The sequence below is a fragment of the Ambystoma mexicanum genome, chromosome 11 (genome assembly GCF_040938575.1).
Source record: "Ambystoma mexicanum isolate Mex_15411 chromosome 11, UKY_AmexF1_1, whole genome shotgun sequence".
NCBI classification, from domain to species: Eukaryota; Metazoa; Chordata; class Amphibia; order Caudata; family Ambystomatidae; genus Ambystoma; species Ambystoma mexicanum.
This window is the reverse complement of record NC_090934.1, coordinates 1,012,371,586-1,012,383,712: the sequence shown is the minus strand read 5'-3', so window position 1 is coordinate 1,012,383,712 and position 12,127 is coordinate 1,012,371,586. Positions and strand designations below refer to the sequence as shown.

The window sequence follows — 12,127 nt, the reverse complement described above, 5'->3', positions numbered from 1 at the left end:
TAATATTAATCTTGATACAGATGTGTTCATGTTGTGTAGGTTGCAGTAAATTCACTCCATGTTGGGGTGCACGTCCACTGTTTGATTCCCTTAAATTCATGTTGGGTAACATTATCACAAACTTCTACCTGTCTAAACTTGCAATTTTCTGCACAAATCTGTTCCCCCCCCAGATTACTTGACTACATTGAAGACGTGCAGTCTTATTCAGAGGTTGAATTTAAGACAATTTAGTTTGCCAATGCTCAAAGGATGCCCTTTCTGCTGTACCTGATACAGCTGCCCTGGTTTTCCCCTTCATTGTTTTTCCTGAAGTGTAGCCACAGCATATGAGCCATTAGTCATATTTGTTCAGTGTGCAATAGGTCCTATGATTACAATGCTGCCCTATGTCACTCATCGTCTGCGAGGCTCGCCACATGCGGCCAACCATATTTTTAAAGCTTTTGTGGCATGTAGATGATGCCAATTGTATTTTGTAATTGTGCCTTATTCCTTTTTAGATCGATATCTTGGAGAAAACAACATCAATCTATGAAGAAGAGAAGCGCTCTCTGCATCAGGAGCTGGAGAACCGGAATCAGAAACTGCAACGCCAGCTCTCTGATAAACGTAGGCTGGAGTCGCGGCTTCAGGGCATGATGACTGATGCGTCCATGAAGTGGGAGAAGGAATGTGTGAGTGTCTTAAACAACAGATTGCTTTTCCTTGACAAATTTAATCTGCATGTTTTAGAGTAGGTTGTGGATCGCAGAATCGGCAGAAAAAAATGCATTTCCTTAATGTGTTTCTGCAATTTTTATTTCCTGGTCCTGAGAAACGGCAATGTGTAATAAATGCATGGAATGTCTTCTTTATTACACATGAGAATGCTTCCCAAATTCTACACTCCCCTTTGACCTCATGCCACACCTTTTTTCAGAGAAACCTTTTCATCGACTCTACCTTTTTGCTCCTCATTCGACATGCCATTGCAGGTTTGGTGGTTGATGAGGCTTGTCGTTTTGATAAAAAAATCTCCTTTTTTCGCATTCCAGCAGCCCTTTTGAAAGTATAACTGGCCTGCTAAAGCAATACAAATTCACATTGTGACCCTTTAATCTAATGTGACTATTTCGTAAATTAAGGTTTAGACTGGGAATAAAGTCATGAATTACAACTGGACTAACCTTTTTCATAGTGTCTTTTGGAAAGCAGGATTGCTTAGTGTTGAGACTGAATTCGATTTTTGGGAGTCATGCTCCTGAACTTTGTGGCTCCCTTAGTGTTGCTGCCTTCCTTGGTCTCAACGTTTGACAAGTGCTGAAGTCCTGTTACTTTTATTTTTTATTTAATGTATTTGGTTAAACTTTAACCTTTTACATACACCTCCTGTTACTGCAAACCCTTTTCTGGTCAGCTACATTAGTAGGCCATATGGTTGCTAGGGATCTGGTGCTTTGCAAGCACTCTGTTTTGATCTGCAAGGAACTCATGGTGGTAACAGTAAAGAAAGACACAAGTGATCACAGTTCAAGGGTGTTTATTGAACAATGTTTGCAGGGTGGAAAACGCCTAACCTAAATCTAAGATGGGAGCAAGCGCTGACCATCAAATGAAAATAAGGCAGTCCTAGTGGCGGCGTCAAGTAAAAGGGCCTATACTAAAAACAAACTATTGTCAAACCTTCCAGCTAATATAAAAGGGAGTGTGGGATCGTTTTCAAGGAAAGAAGTGTTCACAAACAATGTGTCAGGATATGGAAGCTTGGGTCTCTTCCCCACGTTTTGAGCATGGGGCAAGGTGGAATCTTGGAGCACACCGCACTCTCGAGCTTCCTCAGCATGAGTCGACAGTTCTGTTCCAGTTTATCAGGAGCCTCGATGGCCAGGTTTTGTTTCCCTTGAAAGTCTCCTGCCTTTGAGGGCCTGACGTGTGCAAATAACTAAACAAAAGTTCCTTCAACAAAATTAAAGTTTGTTTCCTGGTTTTACTTGGGGTGAGGGCACTTCGCCCCGGGGGTCCCCATTTTCCGGGCACTGACTCCTGTTCCTCGTGGTGTTGGGTGATTGCTTTTCACCCCTTGAGTCTCCCTCTTCGGACTTGGATCTTAAAACAGTTCCTGTCAATGTCTTCTGGGTTGTGGTTTCCTGGTGCTAAGGGCCTTATAGTTTAACAAGAAAGAGCCAAAAAACAAACACAAAGTTATGTTTTACTTATTTCTCGGGTGATGGCTTCACCCCTGGGTCCCCCTCTTCTGGGCGCAGACCCCTCTTTATCCTTCAGCCTCCCTCCACCGGTTTCACTATGGCTTTTCCTTCTTGCACAAATATTAAATGTCTTTTTAAACAGTTCTAGTGGACATCCCTCGGCCGGGTTCACTCTTGTTAACACACTGTTCCTTGGGACCTTAGACTTTGCCCCCTTTTCGTCAGCATCCCTCTTCTGGGTTCACACTTGCCAACTTCACATTCACTTTCAATGTTTACGGGATTCGCTTCCCTTGCTTTCTTTACAGTTCGTAGATCAAAGGCTTTTGACTGTACAGGGATTTTGCCTGACCTACTGTATGACCACTTTGACCTACCTTGGCGGTTCTCCTATGGTCTTCTGGTATCTCTAGTTTTACTCAGATGGGGATTGACCAGAGTTTCTCAGAGCAGCACCCACGTGGTGCCAGTCCCCTTCTGCAGCTGGTCTTCCCTTTTCAATTTTACAGTTCTTTAAACTTTTCTGACTTTGCCACTTTGCGACTTTCATTCACCACAGCCCGGTTCTTGTTGGTTCTCCCTTCGACTCACTGGCTGTGATGAACCACTTGGCTTTCATTGTAGCTGGCCTGTACCATGGTAGCAGGAGTCTCCCTGGCTCTGCGTCTATATGCTGTGTGTACCGCCGACATCTGCTGCAACACACTTGGGCTACTGTCCTCGGTCTTAAAATTCCTCCAGTTGAGGTTTTGCTGGGTTTTGTCAAAAAGGGCAAGGCGACATGTCAGCCTATCGAAGTTTGCCGTCTTTCTCCTCCTCTTGAACTGCCGGGTCTGGATAGCTGTCTCGTTGTGCTGTCTGCCTTGCTTGTACCGTGCTCTTTTGCTCCATCTATTATTCCTGTCGGGAAAGGGAAGGGCCGTCAGGTGTGTGTGACTTTGGTTAATCGCCTGACTTTGCCTGACCCTTGTGTCAGGACATGTCAGGTAAACCGCGTGCTGAGAGTCGGTCTTTCGTGGGGTAAAACAGTGTTGGTGTCGAAAAAGGGGGTGGGAGGTAGATTGTCCTACGGGATAGGAACGGGAAATGGTGCTTCACGGAATTATAACCCTCGCATTGGAGCGTTTTTTTTTTTTTTGCGATCTCGGAAGCGTGGGTTTTGGAGGGGTTTTGATAGGAGTTAGGAGGGTTTGTGAGGCACACAGGAATGAACAGAATTATTAGTATGAAGTGAACAGGGGAATTGTGGGATTGGTAGTGTCTTTTCTGAGCAGATCTGGAGTGTGGGAAATGGTGACTAGAGGGTGTGGAAAAGAATAACCGGGAGTATACGGGTAGGGAACAAAAAAACAGGGATTCTCGAGGTGCGGTTTTGAATTGCAACGTGGGTTTGGGCTCCTAGGGTATTTACCGGTTATGGAGGGGACATCGGGTTGGGATAGGAGAGATCTAATGGGAGGAAGGGAGGCAGATGTAATACAGCCTACGAAGGTTTCAAGGATCTCACCCTGCTCTCCTTCTCTGGTACAATACTGTGTCTCCCGTAGGTTATTCCCTGGAGTACAACTTCGGGCTTCCCCAGCTCAGTGAGCCTTTTTCGCTCTTTCACCCCTAGAGTTGGGATCTGAGCGGATCAGCCCTTCGTTGGCCATCTGAATACGGGTATCTCGACGTTCGCTGTGCGAGATACCCTCAGGTATTTCACAGATCCCATGACCATTGTTGCTGTTTGTGTTGAGTAGGCTGATGGCAGCTGTGATTTACTTTTGGCTGCAGATTTTGTAGCCCAATACACCCATATGCCAGTGGAACACGCATGTTTTAAGCCTGGCTTACAACCATGTTTAGTGGCTCTTCTTGTGGGCGCAGTTTTCTGACTTGGGCTCATCCGGATATCCAGACATCTCAATTCTCATCCTCTGAAGTGCATGTGCATTTGGTGGATTTTTTTTTTTTGCATAATTGGCTGGATTGTGATGGTGATGGCTGGGCTGGCTTAGTGTTGCCCTTGAGTGAAAAAGCATTCTGAGAGAGCCTGTGCCTTCCTCTGGTCCAGTCCTACTCTGAATTAGACTGCTGTGAAGCTGGGCTGCTGCTAAGAATCTGTTTTAGCCATACTGAGTAGGGCCTGGCTCCAGTGTCCTGTGCAGCCTCCTTCACCTTGCTGGCGGATTTCTGTCCAGGGCTTTTCTTTTGCTTATTGTCATTGTAAGGAAGGTGTTGTGTTAGGCACGATTGTATGCAGTACCCTTTGGCTGCACTACAACAACCCTGACCTCCTGGTAATAGGAACCCAACCTTTGGTCTGTACTACACCGGTTGGGAGCGTGATTGAGCAGCCAGGCTTATCTCGAGGGGTCAATGTGAGCAGTAGGAGTTAGATTCACAGTGACCAGTATCCAAATGAACTTCTACTCAAGGTTTCTTGATTAAACAATTATTAATTTATTTAGCAGTCAGTTTGAATAAGCCTTCTTGAGAAGGGAGCAATATAATAGCGACACACAAATACCTTCAAAATACACACTCTTGGTTTCTCTAAATCCACAAACACCCATTTGGGATGCCACACACTTCCTACACCCTCAGTTGACTTAAATACCTAGGACTCTGTAGACATTAATATATCACTGTACATTTAGAGCAATACTCCAATGAGTGTCAAAGAAGAGTTATTGGAATAAACAAGATCACAAATATTATTAAGCAGGTAAGTACTTTTGAAACCCTACCATGCAAAGTAAGTTAACCCCTTCCTGGAAGGAAGACCAAACACAAAGTCGGAGGGAAGAGTCATTCGGTGGGCCAGGTCAGGCCAGGCCAATGTCAACTGGGCAAAACTCTAGGTGGACTGAAGCACTTCTCAGAGGTAGGTAAAAGTCTTGCACAATGTTTTAGAAGTCTTTGTAGAAAAGAAAAAATCAAAGAAGGGCCACAAGCTGTTAGGCTAGTGAGTAGAAGAGGCAAGCAACTCTACAGAGCAACCAAGACAAGTCTTACCTGAGAACAAGCAAGGCTACACAACAAGAGGTAAGTTCTCTTAGACTGTGCAGTACCTTTAGTATGAAGAAAAGTGTGGCAGGTGACTTTGTTCCTGTGCAGCTCTGCAGATCCTGGTGTTCCTGGGCCGCAGTTGTGGGGACAAGAGGGAGGGCTTATGGGGATTCCTGCACTGCAATGGTCACCGACTCTAACCGGCAATCTTCAAACAAGTGGTATATCGTTGTTTCAGCTCCTTGTGTTTAGCGCAAATAGCACCACTGCGGTTCCTGGCTGTCGGGATGGGCTTTCCTTGCATCTGGGGTCCAGCACTCTGTTGAGGTGGCTCGGGTTCGGTCAGTCCTGCTTCCTAGAAGTCCAGAGGATCTTCCTGGAGCTCTTGGCCAACTTACAAGCAACGCACACAATCTGGTGTTACTCTCCCTGGCTCTTCGGTTCCAGCAGCAGTGGAAATGCAACTGGCTTTGAGAGGATGCCCAGATGGGCTTACTTTAGAGTTGATTGGTCCCACCAACTCAAGGGGAGAAGTCGTCCTTGCAGGGCTTCTTTAATCGAGGCGAATATGGAGCGTCAGCACAGCAGCAGGGCTTCACCGGGCAAACCAACGGTGCAGGAGTTGCAGAAGGCGTCTCTTCCAAGTTCTTCTTCGGATTCCTTCGTCCAGTGGTCGACTCTGCCTTCCAAGCCAAAAGGCCTCACCTTTTTATGCAGGTTTCTCCCATTCATTTCAGCTTTGCTGTCAGTCAAACAGCAGGGTGGCTGTTCTTGCCAGACAGCCAGCCGGCCAATCACCTTTGGGTGCATTCCTGTAACCAAGGAGATTAAGCACAGGGAGTTTCGGGCACCTCCCTCACTTCCTGACCCTACCAGACATACTAGATCCAGAGGCGGGCTTCACTCGTGAATCCCGCCAAAGACAAAATGAACAAAGGGATCAAACCTGGTTTGGCGCGCAGAGTAAATCTCAAGAAGGCCCTTTGCAAGAAGAAATGGCAAAAAAAGAAGACTGGGGCATTTTGACAAAAAGGGCAGGCTTGGGTGCTTTACTGCAGTTGCGAACGCAGCCCGCGGTAAAAACTCCAAATGGTAGTTAAAAGTAAACCACTGCCACCAGCCATCCATCGTAGAAAGGGTAACATAAAATTGTTACATGAGAAACTGGACAAAGGGAATACTAAGTAACCCCTCCAGCACCCTATTGTAAAATAGTGTGTGCTTGGTCTAGAAAGTTATAAATGTAAGTAAAGTTAATTTCACTTCACTACTTTTGGAAACAGTTATCCAACAAAAAGGTAGTTAAACCTTTGGGAAATCCTGAAAGACTTCCCTGTGCCACTGCACTGATTGTGCTGTGCGACGCAATGTAAAAGGTGATGCCTATGGAGTTTGTCAGACTCCACAACCAAAAGAAACAGAGTTTAAATCACAGAAAATTACATGAGGGAGTGGGGGGGGAAAAGGTCTTGCTCTCTCCAGGTAAAAATGAAAAAGTCCTAGAGTCCAGCAAAAGTGCTGGGGTCTCTAAGGTAGAGAGGAATTGGCACATTTCTGAGAATTCTCCCCAACACTTGGTGTCAAAGTAAAACTGACACAAGTGACCACAGTTCAAGGGCGCTTATTGAACTTTATCAATGGTGTGAAAAATGCCTAAATCTATAAAATGGAAGCAAGCTAGGACCATCAAATAATAGTCTTAGTGGAGTCTTGTCAAATAAAAAGCACCTATACTAAATAAAAGCTATTGCCAATCCTTACCGGTAAAGTACAAATAGTATGTGGTAATGTTCACGAAAAAGAAAGAAGTGGTCACAATATAAGTTCGGATGTTCAGGCTGTTGTCCTTCCTTCCCCACGACTACAGTTGTTGGACCTCTGGTTATAACCGATCTTTGATAGGCAGTCCATCCCGGTCCTCCTGGCTTGGAAATCTGAGTATTTGCTGTTCTGCTTCTGCCCTGCCCAGCCAATGACCAAGTTGTGGGACATTTTGCTTTCTTGCTGACTGTCTTCCTGCTCTCTTGGGCTGACTCCTGGGCTCCTGCAGTGCTCTTGTCTTTGCTGCTGCTGAGTTCTTGGACTCCTGGGGGTTCTCTCTAGGTATATGCTCCTTTGTCTGTCATGATTTTGAAAGATGCCATCTGGCGCTCCCAGCGGCTGGCCAGACCTACACCTAGCAGCTTCCCTTCATGCTGGCTGCTCCAAATTCAGCACATGGAGTACCTAGGCCAGCACCTGGGTTTCTGAATCTGCACTTGGTTGCATTCTCAGGGTCCACTGGAACCCAGAGGAGTGTAGTTCTGATGCGGCCATTTCTTCTACAACTGATTGACCTTCATCGTCTGGAGTAGGCCTTTTGCTCCCTGTGCAACCAGCTCTTCTTGGTTGACTGGTTTCGGATACCTGGGTCTGAACTCTTATTTGAAGCCCCCTGGGGCTTCTCTTCTGGCTAGTTGCCTCGCCTACAGCACCTGTGCCGTAAAAGCATAACTTAGCTAACTTTTTCCCATTACTGCAGCAGGCCTATGTTATCTGTCCTATTGAATCATATGGGTGAACCGTTGGAAACTCATAAAAGGATTTTAAAGGGCACTTACTTGACTGAGGCATTTTCCCCATGTCTGTTATGTTATGTTACTTGCCATTTATATAGCGCCTTATGTATCATTAAACTTATCTCAAAGCGCTGGTAGTCTGTCTTGGGGCCCTACAGTCTCTCGCACAGAAAGCAGCATATCCTACAGTTCAAAGACCTGTTTGAATAGTAAAGTTTGGAGTCTTTGTGGAATCCTAGGGTTTCTTCCTCCATAGAGGGGAGACAAGTCATTACAGAGATGAGCTGTAGCAACACCAAGAGTTCTGATGCCAATCTTACTTTTCACCCCCAAGATGGAAAAGGAAGCAACAGATCTTAAGAGCCTTGTAGGGCAATTCAAGGAGACTCTGTTTTGGTGGTAAAGATGACTGCCACCCCAATGGATAGAGTGAAAAGTGATTTGAAAATTATTTGCGTCCCGAGAGGAAATGGCCAGATCTGAACAGAACCCCTCTGTCCTGGTGAAATGAAGAAATCCCACCCAAGGGTTCCATCATTGGTGGAGTTCTCCAGGTGATCCTCAAGATAACCTGGTTGACCACAGCGACAAGTTCACTGAATTCGTCCCCACTTTCCAAGGAGGAGCCACCCCCTTTGGGACTAGGTAGGTGAGTCTGCTAACACCCCCTAGGGGAGGGGGAAACCAGGATCACACTGGGGGTGGCCCTTCCCCCTTAGAGGACAGGACAACCCTTAACAGGGATGTTATCCTTCCTTTACCCAGATAGCCAACTTTTTAATGGCTTTATTGGATTTGGATCAGGCAAATATCAAAATGGTCACGAAGTGGGAGCTGATGATATTGATATTTAATTTGTATCGCACTCATACACAAGTGTTTCAGAGCGCGACGAGGCAAGGAAGAACAGCAACACCGATCCTACTAGGGCCAGTGACATTGAGAACGCGCAAGTGCAGCTAAGAGGGATGGGGGAAAGTTAAAGGGGGAGGGGAGGAAATGGAAAGTGCTGAGCAAAGGAATACAAAACAAACTGGTAGTGCAGCCAGCAAGTGGCAAGTGCTAGGTTCAAGGCACAGACGGGGGTGGTCTGATAAGTACAGAAAAAGTGGGGAGGAATGTAGGGTTACAGACCAAAGTGCAAGGGTTGCCAGGAGGCAGTGCGGGTGCGTGGCAGAGTGAGCAAGTACCTAGGCCCAAAATCGGAGGGTAACCAGGTGCATGATGCTGAAGCAGAACAATCAGCAGGGGAGAGGAGGAGTGAAGGCAGAAGCAAAGAGGAAGGTCTTGAAGTGCTTCAGGAACCGGAGATGGTTCTCAAGTTTGAGTGGCAGAGAGGCTATTCCAGAGGGAGGCCCCAGCCGAAGACAGAGATCTACCCATAGCTCGTTTCGAGGGGATTGGGTCCTCCGACGTATTCCATATCTGTGACAGGTAATGTCCACAGTTGTGCTGCTTCGGAAAATCTTTGGCGTCTGCGTCCTGCGTCGATGTGCCGTCCCCGAGGACCTCGGCCGACGTCACCCGATGTGATAAGTAGGACGCACGACGCCCAAAGCCTCCGTTCCGTTTTTTCCGCCAACGTGTTCGCTTCGTGAATCTCGGTACACCTCGACTCGTTGGAGTTTGCTGTTTTCAATTCTCGGTTCATTGAACCTGTTCGGTTTGTTGTGAAGACCTGTTCGTGGCGATGTCTTTCTCATCTTCAACCCCGCGTACGAGCTTCAAGAACTGCTGGGACTGTGGGTCCAAGATGTCGGTCACGGACTTGCATGACGCCTGCCTCTGGTGCCTCGGGGAGGCCCACGATACGGACGACTGTGTCGACTGCCAGTCGTTCACGGCAAAGGCCTTGCGGGAACGCAAGAAGAAGCTGTCGGTAGGCCGGGTGTCTAAGCCCCGGAAGTCGAGGTCTGCAGGCTTTCGACGGATGACTCGAGGGGTGACTCTCCGCGTCATCATCGGAAGTCCAGTGGGTCTCCTTCCAGGAGTCGGTCTCGCCACTGCTCCGCCTCTTCGAGGCATTTCCGGAAGCGCCGCCATAGGTCGCGTTCCCCGTCCTCTTCCGAGGACTCCGCCCGTCGGCGGGTCGCTTATCCCTCCATGCAAGCGACACCGGAGGAATGGGCTTCCTTCGGGGAGCAGATGCTGGCGATTCTTGAATCGCAGGGCACTGGTCCGTCCGCGCCTCCGAGTGGGGTCGGTCGGCACCGGTCGAGAGACACCGCCCGTACGCCTTCGGGCTCGGGTGGTCGGCACGGCTCACGAGAGAGGTCCTGCTCAGACAAGGGTAGCCGTTCTCGCCATGCCCGTTCCAGGTCCTCGATGCGCTCGAGACTGTGTGATCCTGTGCCGTCTTCGAACGAAGACGTTGACGCCTGTGGCGCCGAGGTCGTCGACTATTTCTCTCGAGGCTCCGCCTCCGAGGGGGTCGTCGACGCCGTCAGCGCCTAGGTCGTCGAGACACGCTCGGAGCTCCGGCTTCGAGGCCTGTGTCGACGCCGCCGGTGCTGCAGCTGACGTAGACGCCTTTTCTGTCGACGCCGACTCGTTCGGCGCCCTCGACGCTTTTCGAGGCGGTGGTGTCGGAGGGGCCCTGTGGCACGGCGTTTGCCCCTAGAAAGGCTATGGATAAGGTCAAGCACTGCTTTGGTCCACAGAGGTCTTCCTCTCCTCGCCTGGAGTACATTTCAGAGGGTGATGAAGGCTCTGATGGGGGCTTTGTTCCGGTTACGGTTCCAGATGACCTTATCTCGGGCCATAGCCAGTTTGATGATCTGCAGCAGTCGCTGCATGATGCCAGTGGACTGGACACCCCTCCGGAGGTGGAGTTTTGTAGGCCGGAGCCTGGCACTCATGCCGATTCTTCATATCGGCGCCTTATGTCTCAGGTCACCGAGCACTTGGGTTGGTCAGCTCCCCCAGGGGAGTTTGTTCAGGATGATCTCGCGGACATCCTTGATCTCGGTCCCCCCACTGACCCGGTTTTACCTTTTCATATGTCTCTGCAGAGAAGGGTGGCGGCGGCTTGGACTGCTCCGGAGAGTCTCCCGGCAGTCGGCAAGTCTTTGTCGCAAAAATACCGTCCAGCCAGTAGCGACCCCTGCTACTTGTCTATGCACCCCACTCCGGAGAGTTTGGTGGTGCAGGTGGCTACGGCCCCAGCAAAGCAGGCGTCGTATCCTACCATCCCTCCGGATAGGGACGACAAACGTTTTGATGGCTGGGCGAAGAAAGTGTTTTCTTCAGGGGGTATGGCGCTTCAGGCGGCCAACTTCATATGTGCCTTGTCTCGTTTCACACACACTCTGTGGAACTGTGTTGCATTAGCGGCTGAACATATTCCAGAAGGAGACGAACGGGATGGTTTCCTTGCTATGGTTCAGGATGGCAAGGATGCTATGTTTGAGGCCGTTCAGTCGGGTTTGGACTTGGCAGATTGTGTCAGCCGGTCCATGGCGGCGAGCACCATAATGCGCAGGTTTGCGTGGTTGCGGAGTTCGCTCCTGATGTGCAGTCCCGGCTCCTCAACATGCCCTTTGACGGTGAACACCTTTTTGGCAGCAAGGTTGACGAGAGCCTTGAGAGGTTGCAGACCTCCAAAGCTGCAGCGAAGTTGTTGGGCGCTGCAGTTCGCCAACCTCTGCCTTTTTGTCCTAGGGGACAGCAATGGAGCGGAGGTTCCTTTCGCTATTACTCGTCCTTCAGTAAAGCGAGAAGAGCTAGCAGTCAAAGAGGCCATCGTAAGAGTGCCAGAGGTGGAAATAAAGGTACTCGAGGTGCCAAGGCCGCTCGGGCAGTTGCCTCTTTTACCCTCAGGCAACGCCGCAGCCGCTACCACTCAGTCATGAGGCCAGGTCCCATGGTTTGCCGGTTGGGGGGGAAGGCTGGCACAGCATCTTGTAGAGTGGCAAGCCATTACTTCGGATGTGTGGGTTCTGGAGATCATAACCCACGGCTACTGTCTTCCTTTTCGGCAGAGGCCTCACGACAATCCACCAGGGAACCTCTTTGAAGTGTCCGGATCCGCTCCTTGCGCAGGAAATTCAAGCCCTGCTGGAGAAAGGCGCCATAGAACTGGTGCCTGTAGCGGAGAGGAACAAGGGATGGTATTCCCCTTATTTTTTTATTTCAAAGAAAGACGGGGGATTGAGACCCAACATGGACTTGCGCGGTTTGAACAAACTCCTCTGGAAGGACAAGTTCAAGATGGTGACTCTTTCTCAAGTCCTCCACGCCCTTCAACTTCAGGACTGGTTGGTGTCTCTCGACCTCAAGGATGCTTACTTCCATGTGCCGATCCATCCCAAGCACAAGAAGTACCTGAGGTTTGCGGTTGGCGACTCGCACTTTCAGTTTCGGGTCCTGCCGTTCGGATTGACCTCC

The 12,127-nt window shown here is 49.0% G+C and overlaps 1 protein-coding gene across 7 annotated transcripts in view; it reads left to right on the top strand.

The window, feature by feature from the left end:
* KIF23 (kinesin family member 23) overlaps positions 1–12,127 on the top strand; it is a 518,096-nt gene that overhangs the window by 359,054 nt on the left and 146,915 nt on the right. For all 7 annotated transcript variants that reach the window (XM_069624224.1, XM_069624222.1, XM_069624221.1 and 4 more), the window contains one exon: positions 504–677. In XM_069624224.1, the coding sequence (XP_069480325.1) occupies positions 504–677 (174 nt within the window). The remainder of the gene's footprint in view (positions 1–503; positions 678–12,127) is intronic.